Source organism: Ictalurus punctatus, chromosome 4 (genome assembly GCF_001660625.3).
Source record: "Ictalurus punctatus breed USDA103 chromosome 4, Coco_2.0, whole genome shotgun sequence".
NCBI classification, from domain to species: Eukaryota; Metazoa; Chordata; class Actinopteri; order Siluriformes; family Ictaluridae; genus Ictalurus; species Ictalurus punctatus.
In genome coordinates, this window is record NC_071284.1 from 7,364,299 (window position 1) to 7,385,025 (window position 20,727).

General features: G+C 38.7%; 1 protein-coding gene across 4 annotated transcripts in view; it reads left to right on the forward strand.

Annotated features, from left to right (window-relative positions):
- The first annotated feature begins 2,576 nt into the window (after positions 1-2,576).
- Positions 2,577-20,727, forward strand: part of kifc3 (kinesin family member C3) — a 55,805-nt gene continuing 37,654 nt past the window's right edge. The window contains exon 1 of one of the 4 annotated variants that reach the window (XM_047154769.2): positions 2,577-2,801. Coding sequence is in view for 3 of the 4 variants with exons in the window: in XM_047152709.2 (XP_047008665.2) it covers positions 17,305-17,538 (234 nt within the window). In the remaining variant the exon portion in view is untranslated. Of the gene's footprint in view, positions 2,802-16,659; positions 17,539-20,727 lie in introns of those variants that run through there. The other 3 variants (XM_047152709.2, XM_047152711.2, XM_047152710.2) reach the window with 3 other exon arrangements.

The window sequence follows — 20,727 nt, forward strand, 5'->3', positions numbered from 1 at the left end:
CCCATCCTGAGCTGAGACTTTGAGGTTTCTGTACACAGATTTATAACCAATGTGTGCAGTTAGAGAAAACAAGCGTGTTGCGATTGTGCTTGCTCTCACCTACTCTGTAGAAAATTCTTTTTCTGTATAATATGAGGTGAGGTTTTTTTTTTTTAAAAGACATTTTATATGTTATGAACAGGAAAGGAAGTATTAACACTGCCCCATTAAACAGAGTTTAATTTACTAGTAACATTAACCCGCCATAAACAACATGGGTGTACTCTGATTTTTGGAAGTTGCACTGAAATTGAGCAATTGAAGGAACGTTGTATTTGCAATATAAACATACTACAGCTGAAGACTTGTCCATATAAAATAGCAAATTTTCAGTATGTGATTTCTGTCACCATATTGTGTATTTTGTAAATTAATTGTAAATTACAATGTAAATTATCTTTGTGTTTCTTCACTCACTAACCATAAGCAATGACTGGACATATTGAGAGAGAGAGAGAGAGAGAGAGAGAGAGAGGGGAAAAGGGACAGGAAATGGGAGGATTTTTGGCATTGTTTCTCCCACCGTCTAGTAGACCCAAGACAGGAAGTGAAAAAAGGCGAGAATCTAGGAAACAATACTGAATGAGCTGAGTTCGTTCAGCAGACGGGAAACACTGATAATAACCAAGTCTTTTAAAAGCTCTACAGTTGGTGACAGCATAAAGGTTGTTCATTATTTAAGGGATATAAAGATATTCTTTATGTGTTGATTCATTTGTGTACAAGATGGAGCAGTATGATTAATTCCTTTTATACCACAGCACTGTTGAATTCTCAAATCAGATTGGTAAGAAGGTGATTCGTTTACTATAAGGTAGGCTATAATTGAAATCACAGGTTTATATTAATCGTTCTACAAAAAAGCAGAGCACAATACACAAGTACATTTTCAGACACTATGAACTAATATGGTGCCTGGGTATTTTCACTATACTGCACACTATACTATATTTGTTAGTTTTTGAGTGTTAACAACCTTAGTATTGGAAAAAATAAATAAACAAACAAATAAATAAATAAATAAATACCCATGTGGTGTATTATATTTGCTGTCTAAAAGTGATGGGCACTTTGACTACTTGTAGCAGATAACAGACAGCAAAAGCATGTAAAACAATTTGTCTGCGGTGCTGCTACGGATAATGAATTGTACATTAAAACGAATAAAACATGTAGCACTAAAAATACCATTGGATAATGTAGCAAGCACTAAACACAATCTGTCACTCTTGTTTCAAGTATATTTTGATTTCCCTTAAGTACAAAGTGGTTATATTTAGTATCTGAATTTTCCCTTAGGTACAAAGTGGTTATATTTAGTATCTGAATTTTAAAAAATCTGTCATATTTAAATTGCTTTAAAGAAGCAGTTTGGAAATGTTCCATTAAACTACAAAGTAAACTGTAATTGCTGTGAAAATCTTCCACCCATCTGATACCACCATCTCTGGTAAATGATGCATCATGAGTTGCTTTTTAAGGAAAACAGGCCAAGCTGAGTGACTTTATGATAATGGTAATGATAATGTTAATGATAATGAGTCTTTATTGATTCCATATACATGCAGGCCAATACTGTTGATCATAGCTAGATGGAATAATAACAGCGCTCCCATTACAATATCTCTGGGAAACTTTATTTCATTATTATCCAGAGGCATGGAACAAGCTACAGACATGAGGTCTTTCGTAGCCAACAATAACATTGGATTTCTTCAGTTTGTTATTAGCTACCTTTGACTAATGATACTGAATTTAGCCTATTGTTATGTTAGCTATGACTTTTTCTTTGTAGCTTGCTAAATGACAAACAAATCTTGCTTATGTCTGATTGAGCCCCTACTCAGCATATCATACACAGATAGGGGGCATGTTATGTAATTTTCTATTGACGTGGGTAAGTATTTTGCCCCAACCTAGATTCCATCCATCCATCCATCTTATCCTTTTCAGGGTCACAGGGAACATGGAGCCTATCCCAGGGAGCATCGGGCACAAAGCAGGGTACTCCCTGGACAGGGTGCCAGTCCATCACAGGGCACAATCAAACACTATAGATACTTTAGACACGCCAATCAGCCTACCATGTATGTCTTTGGACTGGGGGAGGAAACCGGAGTACCCGGAGGAAATCCCCGCAGCACGGGGAGAACATGCAAACTCCGCACGCACAGGGCCCCGGTGCGACTCGAACGCACAGGACCCTGGAGTTGTGAGGCGAACGTGCTAACCACTAAGCCTAGATTCCCTAGATTCAGCACTTTTAAAGTGCCTCATATTAATAAATAGTAATTACTTTTAAGTATTTAAAAGTGTAGATATTTGTGGCAGTGGTTGGTATGAACAGTTATGTATAAAAGTATGTGATTTAATACACTCTTGTGGGCAGACAGTTATGCATACTTGAACAGTATCTAGAACACTATTTAAGTATGTGAGTCTGAGAGGATTTTCGCACTAACTGTTCACAGATTGGAACGCAGCTACGTCACTGCTCGTCAGAGCGCGCGCGGTCAGCTGTGCGCGCCCCCACCGTCGTTTTCCATGAGTCTGTCAGTGCGCGTTCCCGCGCCGTGCTACCGCTTGTGTTTTCGGTTTGGCTGAACAGTTTTCTCATTCATATTTAACTCAACTTTGGACGCTCTTTTTTTAAGCGACGTCGAGGTGCTACTGTTTACAAAGCTCAAAATATCTCCTGGGACTGACGGAAAGACGGGAAAGACGAGTCCTGGGGAGAAGTTTTGGCGTCTTGGCGTCAAACTGTAAGTTGGTTTCCTTTCCATACTTGGGCTTTTGGCTGGGGAAAATATAGTCTAGGAAATGATTTAAGTTTCCGTTTTGGGTTTCTGTGTATCTTGTCTGTGTTTGTGTTCGGTTTAACTCTGGACAAACATATTAACGTTTTTTCTTGTTAGAAATAAAGTTTGTCCGGTCAGGGGGAAAAGATGTAAAAGTTTAGATGACGTTGAAAACTCTGGTGGGTGCAACTAATTGTAAGGCGGCTGGATCTGAAATAGCTGGACTGCAGAGGCCGTTATTATCTACAATATTCTGCAATGAACTGGTCAAGTGCTACAAACAAGCTATAATTATAATGAGGCCTGTAGTTAAGGTATAATAATAATAAATAAATGCAGCTGTTTTAGAACAGGACTACTACTAATAATAATAAATAAATAAATAAATAAATAAATAAATAAATCCAGCTGTTTGAGAACAGTACTACTACTACTACTAATAATAATAATAATAATCATAATAATAATAATAATCATAATAAATAAATGCAGCTGTTTTAGAACAGGACTACTAATAATAATAATAATAAATAAATAAATAAATAAATAAATCCAGCTGTTTGAGAACAGTACTACTACTACTAATAATAATAATAATAATAATAATAATAATAATAATAAATGCAGGTGTTTTAGAACAGGACTACTACTACTACTACTAATAATAATAATAATAATAATAATAATAATAATAATGATAATGATGGTGATGAATTATGTAGCCCATTTCTAACATTCAAGGTGTGTGTATATGTGTGTGTGTGTGTGTGTGTATGTATGTATGTATGTGTGTGTGTGTATATATATATATATATATACACACACATATACATATACACACACACACGCATGCATATTACACACACCTGAACTCAAACTGTGCTCGATCAGCCACTGAGTAATCCTAAATAGTCATGTAGTCAAATAAGTAAGTAACATGTTGGAGCAAAATCATAGTGTCTGGGGTGACGAATATTCCTGCTCTCTGTACACACACCTGAGCTCAGGTAATGAGTGGGTTTAGTAGGTGTGAGTGTGAGGTGTTCGTAAAATTATCTTCTAGCACAGCTGAGTGTTTTTTTTAGTTTTTTGTTTGTTTTTTGTATGGAAAAAAAATCCACTATTTATTTAATTATCTACAAATAAAAATAATTCTAAACAAAGAAAATTACATTTGCAAGGGGGAACCCAAAAATTACAAAAAAATAATAAATCCTGGTGTGTTAAAACGTACAGCATTTCTCATTTTATCACCTTCAAAGTACTCTCCTTGTGATGCAGTACCCTTGTCCCAGTGTTTCTCCCATTCCTGGAAACATTTCTTGTAGTCATCTTTTGTTATCATCTCTAGAGCCTCCTGCGTTTAGTTTTTTTTTTTTTCTTCCTGGATTTCTTCCACGGTGGTGAATCTTCTCCACTTTAGTCTCTTTTTTTTTTTTTTAAATTTTGGGAACAAAAAGAAGTCGCAAGGAGTGAGATTTGGTGAATATGGTGGATGTGAAGTGATAACCAAGGAGTTTTTCACCAGAAAAACTGTGGTTAAAAATGCAGTGTGCAGGTGCATTATCATGGTGCAAGATCCAGTTCTGTGTGCACCACTCCTCTGGATGTGTTCTCACCACTCGGGAGACTGACTCACCAGCCTGTTATTACATACTACCTTGTGGCAAACCCTGCAACTACGCCAAGTGCGCATGCCACGTTCGAATTCTGGGTATTTTTGGATCCCACCTCGTATGTATATCCTGCATCAACAATCGGCAACAATCCTACAACAAACAACAACCCATCACGTGTTATTTCCGAGACACATGAAGTGTGTCTGCATCTTTTTCTAATAGGTCACAGGACTAAAGGTCGACTGATTGATCGGTTTTGCAGACTAAACGGCATCGATAATCGATTGCTGTAACTATCGGTCATCTCTGACAATTTTGTTTGTTTATTTGTTTTTTTATTTCTTTTGGATGTCTCTATTTTGTATATATTTTATTTACTTTAATATTTATGTTAAATAATGTTATTTATATGTTATTATTTAATTTTAAAAAAAGTACAGTACATTTTCAAGGTACAGTCTGTACTGTTTATTTTCGTAATAAAGTCCACCTAAGTTTTGTACTGGCCATCTTAGTTATCGTTATCAGTAAAAATCCACTATCGGTCGACCTCTACACAGGACAGTGTAACACTTGCTATTTGCCCTCATCCGCATACATGAACTCTCAGATGCACATGATTGGCCAGTTTTGCTGTGATTGACAGGAGAGAGTAAGAACACGTCATCCCTCCCATCTAGCGAGCACAGCCAGGTTTACTCTTTCAGCAGTGTCAGAATTCAAACTCGTCATCTCCCGACAATAGGGTTAACACTCTTCTGTTGCTTTTTTACCATACTATTTGACCATTTTTGCCACTTGTGATGTATTGATAGAATCCTATTGCTATATATTCCAGTTGGGTCTTTATTCTGTTCTGAGATATGCAAACGTTTATACTCAGCTAATGATTTTGTCCCTAACACTGATCAGGAGCATAAAATGTATAAGGAATATAAGATCAGGGAACATGCATACTGGTGTAAAAGTCAAATTTGCGCAATCTTAAAATTTTCCCCTTAGCCCAGTTTGAAATCATTCTGCCCTGTCAAAGTTTGAAGGTAGATTTTTACCAGAAGCTGAAAGGTTGATGACCTACTCTGAACTTAGTTGTATCCAAAGGTTTTTTGCACCCCTGGCCAAATGACATATTTTGCTGCTTTACATAAACACAACCTCTGCAGCAAACTATTTTTAAACAGTAACATTGTCTGAAAATGTTAATGCACAGTTACTTTATGTTTGATTAACTTAAAAATAATAATAATTTTGCTGTGTGCAAAAGTTTGGACACTCATCCAGTTGTAAAGCCTCAGAAGTTAATTAACTTGTTGGACTTTGACTCGACATGACCTCCTCTAACCAGCTGACAGAGGATCTGAAAATGAATCTAATTAATGTCTGTAACACAGGGGAAAACTATAAAAAGGATTAATAGCTTCTACTGTCCAAAATGTCAAAGAAACGGAAGTTAAGGGGAACTGCAAAACCTTCAGGTAGAACTGCTCATATGCCGGGCCGAAAGGCAAAGCAAAACCCGGAAATGATCTTAAACATGCAGCACGTGCAAGATGGCCCAAGAATATCTCGGAACGAGAAATATTTTACAAGGAAGAATGAAGACTCTTAGCTGACTACAGAAAGCATTTGCAAGCTTTGATTTTTGTCAAAGCTCCTGTTACTAAGTGCTTAGTAGGGTGTCCAAACTTTTGTACATGCCACAATTACTAAATAATCGTTTTGTTTGTTTAAATTTGTCAAATAAAAAGTAACTGTGCATAAACATTTGCAGAAAAATATTTTTTAAAATAGTTTGCTTCTTTTGAGTTCAAGAATTAACAAAATATGTAAGTCGGTTAGGGGTGCTCAAACTTTTGCATACAACTGTATATTTGTAAGTGTGGTCTTTGGTTACCATTAGCTATAACAGTAAAGAATTAAATGTCAGGCACGTCTTAGAAGGTCGACTACATCTTATAGTGAAAAAATGTTTAAACCGTCCCTTTAAAGCTGGGTTGAATTCTTGATGTTATTTAATAACGTTTAAATGCTCTCTTAGCGAATCCTTCTGTAAAGAGATGTTTAAAATTTATGACAGAAGAATTTAGTACAACAGTGCTTTTGAGGTAAATTTGTTCCTTTAAGTTTTTTGCTGCAGGGAAGTTTTCAGGACGGACAACCTTGCACTTTCTCAGTTATGTGACAAGCTGCATTTTTGTTTTCTCTTTATTAACTTCGAGAGAGTATAAAGAAAGGCTTGTGCAAGGCATAACTGTTTATATCTGCTACAGCAGTTGATAACAAAAGCGATAACAAGAACGTGCTTGTTTTGCAGACACGACGTTAGATGTATCTACAGTATACACTGATAACAGCACAGCATGTTGTTCTTTCAGTTTAAAAAAAAAAATTGTAATCACTGGAAAATTCCTGTCCTATTAAAATAATTGAACAGTGGGAACAGTAAATCTGCTTTGTGTCATGCCCCAGCACACTAATAGTGTTTTATTATATGGTCAGGTTTATTTAGGAGCTGAGAAACCCCTGAACTGCGCTGGACTCTGGATTTACAGCGTCAAAGCTGCGGCCTGTCGTGTGCGACTGGAGACCTTGTGGGTTTTAAAAACAAGCCCAGGCCATTACACATAAATGCATGAGGAAAATTGTGTCCTGCTTCACTCCTGTTTTTCCCTTTTAGTCTGTAAAACACTGTCTTTAAGTCTTGTCCCTAGAGAGAGTTACACATTTTGGTATTTTTCCATACTCTTAACAGTGTTCTTCCTATTCTCATCAGCTCATTACCACACCTTTCAAGACGTTAAATGGGTGTGTTGGAGAAGGAAATGCAATAAAACGGGGATTAAATGAGCAAGATCGCTGCCGTTTGCAAATCCTTTGCTTCAGCATGAGTCATTCCAGACTGCGAGTCAGAGCCGAGAGTGAAGCGAAGTGTCCTCAGGAGATTTACTGTGAGAAGTAAACAGTGAGTGGATGCTGTATAGGGTGGCAGTTCATCCTGCTATTCTGGTCTTCACAGAAAGACGAGCGAAGTTTCAGGAGCTAGTTTCGGGACCGATGACGGTTACATAACGTTACAAGACATGGACTGAAAGTAGAAAATTCCACGCCGGAAGATGTGATCAGCAATGCTGTCGAAAATAAAGCTGTACAAGGCTTACGCAGTGCAGAAAGACAGCGGGGCCGCAAAATAATGACTAAAATGATGTACAATTATTCAAAAATTATTTAGAACAAACACAGCACTGTTGAATTCTCGCTTGTGTTTAGTATTTTCTATAATATCTATACTAGTTGCTCTGACTGTAGCTCTGACTGAAAGACAAATCACAGGTTTATATTAATGTGCTCGTTCTGATGCATCAGGTGCATGATGATTTTAGTTAACGGAGAACATTTTCTAATTGTTGATATGGTGACGTTTTCTGTGAGGCGTTTTCGGGAAGGAGTCTTCAGTGTTCGAGCTTTGTAACAATCTTTGTAAAGTTTTCTGCCACAGGAAAGTCTTACTGTTTGTCTATCAAATGAAAAGTTGCTATGTTTTTTGACTTATTAACTTAGAGAAGCTAGTGAGGGAATAAAATGTAGCAACTAACTTGTACTACACATTAAATGTAACTATAAACTGATAATAAAAAAAAAGTACAACACTATTCGTGAATAAATATAAGTTTTTAGCTTTGGGGAAAAAGATAAGGTTGTAAACTTAAATAACATTCCTTCTTGGTCACGTTGAGTGTAACCTTTAAATATAAACAGAATTCAACTTAAAATAGTAAAATCAGTATGCCACCACAGTATATGACTAAATACGATAAACTATTTTTTTAAAATTATATTTAACATTAGCCAATTAGCTGAGCTCACCAATATTGCAAGCCACACATCATGTTCTTGATTAAAATACAATGAATTGTGCCGCTCTGAAAGATGTAAGGCTCTACATAGATACCGGTAGGTTGTGAGTTCCCGTCCCAGTGTTGTGTTCTTGAACAAGCCAATCAAAACCTTATTTTGAAGAACATAAGATCCATGTAGTAAGTGTTGTCTATGTGGTAATGGATTTACTCATTACACGATGGCAGCCCGTGCAACCTTGTTGTGTCCTGGGTTTTGTATGATTCTGTTAGTTCTGAAAATCATTATTGTTTGGACTGGGCCACTCGCACACAAGTCTCGAAGCACTTACTATAAAAACTAGTTTCCAGAAGCGATGTGAAGTGCTGAATAGAGAACAGATGGTTGAAGCGTGTGGCACTGGCTGCATCATACCAGCAGGTGGCACTGTTCTCTCCTCTGCTCTCTGTGCCACGTTACACCTGTCTGCTGTCTGCTCTCTCCATTCCAGCCTGAGCAGTGTGTTGCAGATCAGAAAGGCATCAGAGCCTTGTCATGTCGTCATGAATTCAGTGTTGTGATTTGAAATACTGTGAGATAGATAATAAACCATAAACCACACATTTTTTAAAATCATAGCATTGGTGTGACTTAAAAAAGAATCATTTGGTCAAATAAGTACAGGCTAGTCTTAAACTCTGACACATGATGGCTATAAACTGCAAGGTCTGTTCTGATCCCAGTGTGTTGCTGAATAATTGTCGTGTGCTATTTGAGCAGCTCTTTCTCTCTCTCTCTCTCATAATGTCTGCTTATCTCTGTCTCTTTCAATCTCTCCCTGCATCAATCTTTGTTTATCTCTGTCTAGATATATCTCTGTGTCTCTGTCTGTCTCTCTTTCTCTCTCGCTCTCTATGTAGCCTGTTTCTGTGTCTATCTCTCATTGTCTAGCTCTCTTTTTTTCTCTCTCAATGTACATCTGTCTCTTTCCATCTCCCTGTGTCAATCTCTCAATGTTTATCTCAGTCTCTCTCTGTCGGTCTGTTTCTATGTCTATCTCTCTTTGTCTCCAGCGCTCTCGTTCTGTCTCTCTCCCTTTTTCTATTTCTCTCCCTCTGTCTCTTGATGTCAGTCTTTCTCTGCCTCTATTTATCTCTTCTGTCTCTCTCTTTTTCTATATCTCAGTGTCAATTCCTGTTTCTCATTCAGTCTGTCTTTCCTTTTTCTATCTCTTCTTATCTGGATCTTTTGTTGTCTATCTTTCACTGTCAGTCTCTGGCTATCGTAATATGTCTCTGTCTGTCTTTTTCTATGTCTGTGCCTCTCTCTATGTCCCTCTGTTTCTATGGCCATTTCTCTGTGTTTATCTGTCTGTGTATCTCTCTGTCTGTCTCTCCTTTTTCCTATCTCCCCTTATGTCTTTCTCTGTCTATATCTGTCTATCTCTCTCTCTCTGTGTGTTTATAACTCTCACTCTGTCTATTTTTCCCCATTGACAATCTCTGTGAACGTCTGTCTCTATCCATTTCTATTTATCTCTCTTAAGTTGTATCTGTCTGTCTTCCTTATTTTTTTAAATGAAACACAGATATGGTGACAGCATTGTACAGACAGAACCATCACACTCTTTAATGATGGTTTTATCTGAAGTATTTGAGGTGCTCTTGCACAAAATTTAGAATTGTTCATAAACAGAGCAAAAAACAGCAAATATTATTTTAGTTAATTCTGAACCCGGAGTTTTATGGTGAACGTGGTGAATCTCTGAGCTGGTACACCATGATGCCTGGTTGGGGGGGGGATCAGTAGCCCAGGTGCCTGGGACAAGCAGTTTTCATGTCCAGGCTATAAGTTTTTATACAGAGTTGCCTGAAAGACAGGTAAGTACAACAGCAAGAAAGAGGGGGAAAAAACAGAGACATGGTCTGGTTGATTTATAGAACTTCTTTTACTAGATGGATTAATTAGCGTGTCTGGATTATGGATGTATTTTTTTTTTAATCACTGCTGTGGAAACACTGACTAAACTGTTTTACATGCAGTGTGAGGACAGAGCATTGTCCAGCAGCCTGCTGTCATTAGAAACCTTGTTAGTAGAGGATAATAGTCATAAACTCGGTACAGTATGTTAGCTACCACTTGGGTCTTAATTAGGTTTCCAGGCAACCAAAACATGGAACTGGAACTACCAACAGTATTTATAACATTTGGTCCACCCCAGTTAATGTCCTCACAGAAGACAGATTCCAGTTATGGAGATCAAATTTGTTCTTCCATTTAATACTGAGACTTTCCAACTGTAATGACATGAGAACATAGGTGTGTTTTATAAATTGCATAGTCATCCATGTTCATAAATCTTGACCTTCTTTACAGGATGCAAATGGAGTAGAGATGTTCGTAGTACGTTTGTAGATGTTCGTAGGCTATTTGTAGTAAGCTCCCAGGCATCAGAATGTATTTTGCTGAAACTAGTTTCAAACACACCATGGTGTATTTTCTGACGTTGCTCTGTTTTTAAAAAAAAAAAAAAAAAAAAAAAAGAGCACATGTGGTGAGCAGATGTGGAGCCCCAATATAGCTGCTTCTGTCCGTGTGTGTGTGCCCATGCCTGGATGCTTTGACGGGGACTCTGAGTCACACTGGACGTTACGGTGTTCACTCAGGATGCTCTGTACTTAAACACCATGGCAAACGCGTACACACACACTTACACACACACACACACACACGCCCAAGTTAAGATGTGCTCTGTGATTACGGCGCTTCCCACCCGTCTGACTCGATGTATAATTAGCTCCTGAAATAAAACACACACGCACGCACGCTGGGCATGTAAGGACAGCCATGCCAAATGTGCTGCTCATGAACAACAGAAATTCTGTGTGATTTGTCTTTGTCTTTGTCTCTATCTCTCCCTCCTTTTGTGTTGATCGTTTTCCATCTATACTGTATGTCTCTGTCTCTTTTCTACTTATGTCTCACAGCCTCTTTGCGTTTGTGTCTGTCTCTCATATGCCTGTCTCCCCCATTTGCCCATTTGCCTTCCTCCTTCTCCATCTGTCTATCTATCATCTTTCATGTGTTTCTGTTTCTCTCTTGTGTTTCTTTGACGTTCTCACTTCCTGTGTCTTGCTTCTTCTCTCCATCTGTCTGGTTTTCTGGCCCCTTCGTATTTTAATGATGATTGAATGTGTCTGTTTCTGTGTGTGTGTCTGTTTCTCTGTTTTCCCCCCGCCGTTCTTTTTCCACCCTGTCATATTTTCTGTAATCCTGCAGTATAATAGTGAGTCATCACTGATGTGACGTATGGATGGAAGATTTGTCCTGAAGTCTCTGCTGTGAATTGACATGCTGAGGTTCAGTAGTGTGTGTAAGAGTTGTTAGCTGCTTGTGAACATCAGCAAGAGTCATAGTAAGTGGAACACTGAGATGCAAAGCAGAGACTGCTATAATGAGTTATTTTAATATTATATATAGCTTACAGCTTATATGACACCACAAGGTTGCTACAAATTCTGGTATGGGCTTCCTTTGTGTATATAAATCTAGATTATTATCTACTTTTATTCTGGTGATATGAGCGAATTGGGCTCTAAAGGGGCACTCGGCTATAAGATAAGGTCTGATAAGGTTTGTATAGGCTTTGGAGCACAGAAAAAATGTGTTTATGCTCTGGGTTGAAGCAACCATGTTGGGCTGTAACTGATTGACTTTCTCAGAGGATTTAGTCAAAGCACGACGCAATTCATATACAGGAAATTGCATGCCTAATCTAAAGTAAGTGAATTTTATAACCAGAGGAAGAATTCCTATTGCCCTGTGTATGTCACAAAAGGTACAATTTAATACGTTGTTCTTTGTTAAATTGGTCTTTCATCGGTGTATATACATGCAAGTTACATAGAATGGTACAATCTCGTTCTTCTGTTTTCTTTCAAACAAATACAAGGGATTCTTTTCATCAGCAGGGGAATCGCAATCCTAGACGGGACTGAGGCAGAGGTTTGCCTTCCAACAGGACGACCGCCCTTAACATACTGTCGAAGCGACACTGGAGTGGTACAAAGCCAAGAACCTGACTGTCTTAGAAAGGGCCTGTCACAGCACAGACCTCAATCCAATTGAGAATCTGTGACAAGACTTGACAGTTGATGTTCACCAGTGTTCTCTGCCAAATCCCATAGAGCTTGAGCAATTTTTGTCAAGAAGAATGGCCAACAATATCAGGATCTGACAGATGTGCAAAGGTGATCGAGACATATCCTAGAAATCCTGCAGCTGTAATATAGCAAAAGGTGGTACTACAATGTATTGACCCAGAGGAGTAAATACTTATGCAACCGGAAGACACATGATTTTTTTTGTTGTTGATTTAATTTTTGTGTTGCAATAAAATAATTTTGAACCTTCGAATGTTAGACAGGTGTAAATCGAATGGAAAATGGAATCCGTTTGAATTCCTCCATTTTACATACAAGGGTTAAATAGTCAGTTGGACTTTTGACTGTATAACAGTAACAGATGGACATAATAGGATGAGGGATGGGGTACAAGTGAGTATGATGAGGGTGAAGAAGACTTACACGTTCAAGACTAAGTCCAGTCGCGTGCATTGGGTGGGGGGTATTCTAGGCGTAAATGGTGCTGAGGCTTTGAGTATCAGGGTTATTATTTACTGAGATTTGATTGATTTTTGTACAAAGAAAACATTAACTCTGCTACGTGACATGGCAGGGTTCTGTAAAGGAGTATCTCTCGGGTCGATCTGAATGACTGCGTACTCTAGTACTGTTTATCATTTTTCCAGATGAGCTTATAATTTTATCAGGGGTGTGTCTGTGTGTATCCAGGTGAATGAATCATGAACAGTTCCAGCTGAGAAAGTAATAACAAGATATAAAGCAGTGTGTGCACTAGGCTTGAAACGGTCCTGTGCAGAGACCTTCAGAGGGCAGATACTCAAGTTTAAAAACAGCCAATGGATCAGGCTGTTAGAACACCAAATACAGTGTAAGCTGCGTTTTATCACTATACACATACTGTCCAAACTGGTTCCAAATTTTCCCTGATTGCAATTTTTTGTATATTTAAAACATTGTGGAAAACTATTCAATCATTAATCACAAATGTAAGCCTAAAAAAGACAGAACAACGAGTATTTCCACTATTTCTGGTTTACGGCGTGTAGAGGAGGGCGTACTTTCCGTGACATAAGCATTCTGGATCGTGGATTTTTCAGTGATTCTGCGGTAATGCGCAGTAAATGGTTATATATATATATATATATATATATATATATATATATATATATATATATATATATATATATATATATATATATATATATATATATATATAACGCTTTTAGAAGTCAGTTGTCTCATGTTCACATGGCTAAGATTTTCACTGTGTTCAGCAAAAGTGCACCACTCAAAAAGAAAAAACTAAATGGCATGTATAATTGCATTCTAATTATTGTCCCCATTAGCATAATTTGTAAAGTGTTAAATTTGACACTTTGTTGTAGGCCCATTTAATCTTTGCATGTCAAAATCGTCATCTTTTTTTATTCCCTTCAGTCAAAAACCAAAAGAACAGTTCTGACCATTGATTTAAGCAGAAGTTTTTAATATATACTTGTTTGCAAAGTTGAACATTCACATTATTGAATTCAAAACATTCTCCATGTTACTGTGACAGAAAGCTCTTTTGGTGTATTTGGCATCACAGCCCCAACCCTCACCCCAACTACAATACCCATAATGCAGTGCACCTAAACATTAACCCTTCCCTCTCTAACACTAGTGTACTCTGATGTTTTTGCAAAATGCGTAATGTATGGCAGGGCTGGTAATATAATATAATCTGTGATAAACTTTACTGGATATCATTGCAACATAATATATACTATACAATGTAAATGTATACATGCATAGTATGACAATGTAATATATACTATACTATACCAATAGTTTTCAAAGTGGGAGCCGCCAGGGGGCGCCCAGGGGGGGGGCCTCAACAATTTGGTGTGAAAAATAAATTCTCACTCTCGGACAACCACACACAATTAATTCGTAATGTAAAGATGTAATTATTAATTTTAAAAGGGGGGGGGGGGGCATATATTCAGAAGTCTGTATTTTTAATGTGTTGTGAAGACGTCTTGCAAAAGGCGGGCCTCAGTCAAATGTTAATGCCATTTGGGGGGCCTTGCCCTGGAAAAGTTTGGGAACCCCTGTACTATACTACTCATTATGTAAATGAGCATTAGGAGCCTGACATGAAAAGGAGAGACTAAGCATTATTTTGATACAATATATACAATAGCATCTTGGCTGAAACAACAGTGTTGCTACATGTTCTGGTGTAGGCATCTTTTAGAAACTTCTATAATTCTTATCTGCTTTTACTCTGGTGATAAATCAAGAGAGCACTTCAGGAATGTCTTTATGCTCAGGGTTGAATCAGCCATTTTGAGCTGTAATTGATTGACTTTTATGGTAGAATTCAAGTTAAAGGCATGAAGCAATGGATGTCAGTGATCTAAAATATGACTTTTGTAACAGAGGAAGAACTCGTATAAGGTAATTTTGAATCAAGTGTTCAAGTGTTTTCATCATGATGTGCGCATTGACATAGGTTACATAGAATAGCACCATCCCCATGTTCTCTGCTCCATTTCCAAACAAATACAAATTAAACTGCAATATGTGCCACTAAACAGTCAGGCCATCAGAATTCTCTTGCTTTGATTGAGACTGTCAGGTCCCATCAGGTGGCATTGCAGTGATTGCCTCAGTACTGATAATATGGGTCATGCTATATTTAGACCATCCCTCTAAAGCCCTCAACCAATTAAGGTTGCTCTGTTCATACAGTACAATGCCTTGTGTATATACAGTATGTTCACCACCACCACCCCCTCTAACATTTCCACATTTTGTAGTGTTGTAATCATAATATTACGAATAAAAACAAGCATGTAGTGACAACATAAGTATTCATCATTCCTGTAAAAACCCCTAAATTAGCTTTAGTGCAACCACTTACCATCAGAAGTCACATCATTAAATGGATTTGCCCAGAGTTACAGAGCACGCCTAAACAGCATCCTGGCCAACGTTCTGGGAAAGTATCAGAGTTTGATTATAAAAATTCTAAACTTTGAGCAGCCTATGCTGCACCACTTATTTATTATTAAAAAGGAACATGTCACAATCATCATTCTGCCTAGAAGAGACTGTGCAAAAAAGGGGGTAACCTGTGAAGGAGCTGGAGAGGTCCACTGCTCAGACTGGAGAAGCTGTTCACAGGAAAACCTAGCCTGGACACTGTACAAAGCTGAGCTTTATGGAGAAGTGGTAAGAGGAAAGCCATTGTTTGGGGGAATGGGGGGGTGTGTCGGGGGTCTCACAACAAGCATGTAGGAAAAGGTCGTCTGGTCTGATGAGCTCAAAATTGAACTCTTTGGCCGTGGCACAAAGTGCTATCTTTGTGTCCTGTTTGTTTCTGAAACGGGGGATGGTGAATACTTATGCAACCAACAAATGTCTGTTTTAGCTTTCTTTTTGTTCAATTTAATTGTGCGTCACAATAAAAACACATTTTTCACATTCGGGTGTTTATATTGTATCAATCAGTTGGTAAAAAATCCCAGGTCTGTTTCAATCGCAGGTTGTCAATTGCAGGTTGTTCATTTGCTAATTCTATTAGTGATTTAAGATGATTTAGAAAGTGTTACATTTAGATATGTTTACAAAATGGAAGCCGTATAGCATTTGTGGTCAAACTTTATGGCTTTGTTGCTGTGTAAGCTGAAAATGTGTGTGTGTTGGTCATAGTATTTCTGCTTTCTTTCATTTTTTTTTATTATTTCTTTCTCATAGCTCGCCTTTCTTTTCTCTCTCCTATTCTCTATCTGTCTGTCTATCTATCGGTCTACGGTGCCTTTCACTAATATTGGCACCCTTGGTAAATATGAGCAAGGAAGGCAGTGAATAATTGTCTTTATGGTTTAACCTTTTGTACAAAAATACTGTGCTTTCATGGATCAATGTAGGGAACTTAGATCATCCAACAACTGCAAACACAAAACCGGTGTATCCAAGAATTAGTATATTTTAAATATAGGTGTGCAACAATTATTGGCACCCTTTTAGTCAATACTAAAAGATATGGATGAACAACCATCCCCAGGAGCTCACCCATTCCTCCAGACAGGAAGTTTGAGTATTCTAGGAGTAAATAGGGCTGAGGCTCTTGAGCATCAGGGTCAAGACTTTATGGGATTGTTTTTCTGCAAAAGTTTGATTCCAATATAGAATTTATTAACTCAGCTACGTGACCTGGCAGGTTCTGTAAAGGAGTGTTATTCGGGTGCATGTGAAAGACTTTGGATTAGAGCGCTATCATTTTTCCGCCGAAGAGCTCATAGTTTTATCTGGGGTGTGTCTGTGTGTATCCAGGTAAGCAGGGCATGACCAGCTTCAGCTATGAAAGCAATAACAAGCTATAAAAGCAGTGCATGCACCCGGCCTGAGACAGTCACATTAGGGACACGAGGACATTGGATTATCTGGAATCTAAATGAGCATTAGGAGCAGCTTCGTTCTGATGTCACACCACATTCTCAGTGAGCGCTTACAGGCTATATGGTTGTTAAACCCTAAAGAATGGATTTACAGTACGAGACCGGGGACACGCTGTAAATATATTGCAGAAGTGAACTTTGTCTTTGAAGACTGAAGAATAGAGAAGGGAATAGAAGAACTTCATTAGACGTTGATCTCTGCGGCTGTGAGGTGCTGCTTATGTTTCACTCCAGGCTTTCTGACTGAACACCAAGGTCACCAACGCAACAGCTGATCTCACAGACAGCTGTAACACGCACCAGAAGATAGCATTACAGTCTCCCTGTGGAGCAGAAACAGGTTGAATGTCCCCCAGAGGACTCGATGTGCTACTGGGTGTTACTGAAATCTTAAAAGTGCTTTGTCCCAGTCGCTGAGATCATGTACGTGCTGTGCACAATGCTGGTGCTGTCCATACACAGCCTGCTGAGAAGACAGAAGGCTGTGAAACTTCATGAAGGCGAGACAGCAGAGTACGACGAGAAACCGAGCAAAAAATCACCGTATACACAGTGCAGGAAAGTGGGAAATCCTGTCAGGGGCCGAACCCAGGGCCGACGCAGGTCATGCACCACCACCAAGCTGGAGGAACTTGAGCACAGAAAGAGAGCCCAGGTGAGAGACTGGAGAAAGTGTGCGCACACACAGTCGTGTCGATGCAGATAAGCAAATGATCAGAAACAAGTTATTTTCAGCTTTGCTGTAATAGTTTTGGGTCAAATAGTGCTTTTTGGGGTTTCCATGATGCTAATATTGTATACGTTTATTAAAGATGAGAGATGAAGAGGGATTATGTAGTGTTGATGTGATAAGGGAAGCACCTCAAAATGTGTTCAAGCAGTCTATGATTCTTGGGTGGAATTTGGAGCATTTTCAGTCCAATGCAATGTCATTTGGTTTTGTGTGAAAGTGTTGTCTTAGCTGTGGAGAGTAGAATGCTTATCAAACCCAGTGAAGGAGGTGTGGCCACTGTGGCTATTAGTCCCATAGTGTGGTGTCTGTCAGTCCATGTGGAGGGGATTTGGTTTCTGTACTCGTCAGTCCCAGTAAAAGAGGTGTGGCCTCTGTATCTGTCTGTTCCAACGGAGGAGGCGTGGCCTCTGTACCTGTAAGTTCCAGTGAAGGGGGTGTGGCCTCTGTATCTGTAAATCCCAGTGAAGGGGGTGTGACCTCTGTATCTGTAAATCCCAGTGAAGGGGCCATTCAAGCTTTCGCCTAGTGAACACTGTACTAGTAGTTCTATAAATACTAGGCTGTTTAATCATTGACTGCTGTATGGGTGGCTATGGTGACCACTGTCACTGTAAAATTAAATGGTTTTTGTTATTTTCAATCCCTTTGATGTTAAATGTGCTGCTGTGGGAATGTTTTGTTTAATGACTTTGCGTGTTGCATGACTTGTATTATTGATATGGGAGTTTTTCTAGTTCATTGTTCAGCAAGGCTGTTTTCCTTTGTCTCTGTCCTCTTCTCTCTCTGGCTCTGTCTCCCAGAGAAAGAGGGCTGTATTAGGTGTGACGTGGTTCTTGCGTCAGAAGCTTGTGATCTGTGATTTAAGGAATGTTAAAGGTGAAGCGGAGAGAGTTACACAAACGTTGAGGACGACTTAATGCATTCTTTAGTGAAGGAGGGGAGGGGCACAGGTTACCAGCACTGTGTTAATGTGCTGTCTGAAATTCTCTGGTGTCTCATGTCGAGTTAGATTCTCAGGAGTGTATGTAAAATCCTGTTTGTGTGTGTGAGACAGTAAACAGTGCTGAGTGCTGTAACAAGCAGCAAACAGTGAGATTAATCTGATTTCTTCAGGTGACGTGCCTAATGCTCTTCACTTTTAATCCTGTGCTATTTCAGAGCTTCTCCATGTCTCTAAGCACCCCCCCACATGCAGCACTGAGCCTTTTCAGGTTCCAAATCGCATCAAAAGCTTTGCTGTTCTGTTTCAGGTCACTTTTTGGATTCTTGGTCAAAGATTCTTTGGAAAAAAAATCTTACTAGGAGCGATTATATAACAAAAATCTCCACACATGCTCAAAAAGAGAAAATTATTACAAAATTTAAAAAAAATAATAATGTACATAATTTTAACATTAAATCAGCTGCTTCCAGCTAGTTTGTAAAGCATATGGTGATGAGCCAAGACAAGTTTGGTTTGTGAATATGGCTTTTTCTAATTTTGCACTGGGAAACTAAACGCTACCAGATGAGGCCTGTTCAAAACGCCTAAATTAATTTGCCATATACTTGCCTCAAACCATGCTGAGCTGTTCAGTATCTGAGTTGCTTATGTCAATTCTGACAATCTATGGTCATCTGTTATCTATTTTTATATATATTTTTTTTTATTAAAAACGGAAGTTTCAGAACTAAAAATAACTGCCATCTTGAAACCAAATGATGTTCTTCCACAATATATGCTTTCTTTGCTATCAATCTGTGATCATCAGACTCTGGTACAAGGTGCGACCCAAAGCGCGAAGGCTGAATCGTACATTAGAAGTGATTTGGTTTTCATTTGTAACAGTTTCTTGAGGTGAGCGTGTCAGGGGTGGAAAAATCTCTAGCCCAGGACAAGCACGTTACAATTTAGCTCCGATTCGAACTCAGGAAACGGATGAATAGATGTGAAAGTGCCCCAAGAGGCTTGTTCCTGACCCAAATGATTAGAAATGGCTTTGCACTTTTACTTTTTATGTTTTTTTTTTTGTTTTTTTACACCAGAGTCTCTCATAGGGAAGCTGCTCTACCGTGGTTCGGATTTCTCTTTAATGGTGTTTGTGTTTGTAACCCAGTTACTGAGCAGTGGGAGGGAAGAAAGAAAATGTGTTTCTATGTGTGCGCGAGAGTTTTTCATCTCTGGAGAGCTGCTTTTCCGAAGTAAACGAGGTCACTGTATCGGTGCCGTATCTCAGAGAATGAATAGGCTCTTAATTCACAACCAGAATGTGTGAAATCTGTTCAATTAGCATAGGAAAGTAAGTGTGTGTGTGTAATCAGTAACGCACTACATTTACTTCGTTGTGTTTTTTTACTTCACTACATTCGGTGGTGTTCCTCCGTTAAATAATAATGCATATATGTGGTTTTAATTACTAATTTAAATGACGTATAATGAGGTCGCGGGCCTCGTGATACGCTGCAGTGGTCTGACACAACTACCACTCACGTTTTAAGCATCCTGGAGAGGGGAAAGAAACGAGCATGTCAGGACACACACACACACACACACACACACACACACACACACACAGAGTTCTCCATGTAGTCTGAAATTCTGTTTTTTGCTAATAGCCCTTTGAACAAAATTTGCTAATAGTCCATGACCTGAACCTTTCACGTTGTCATGGGCCGCCATTCAGTGGTGTTCACGCCCCCAATGGCCACCTGTGTCTGCGTGGATAAATACCGTTGATCCGTCTGTAAAGGCAACTCAAAATGCCCAAGATCGCAAGACTTCAGGACAATGAGGGCTGCTGGAAGATTCACTCAAGAAATACACCACCATCTAAGTTCGCTACATTGAGCTCAATCAGAAGACATCACAAAGAACAAAGACCACGCATGCGTAAACCTCGCAAGATAAATACACAAGTTATATCTTTCCAACTTCATACAATATGACTGTCTTAAAAAGTCAAATAAAATAAAGGACTGGTATTGACAAATGTTTAATTTTTCCCTTGGTTTTTAGTGACATTATTAAAGCCATTGATAACATCACCAGCCAGAATGATGAACTGACTTCAGCTTCTGTGAAAAAAAAAACAGCTGTGGCATGAAAAATGGAGTAGACATCGGTTGAGCGAT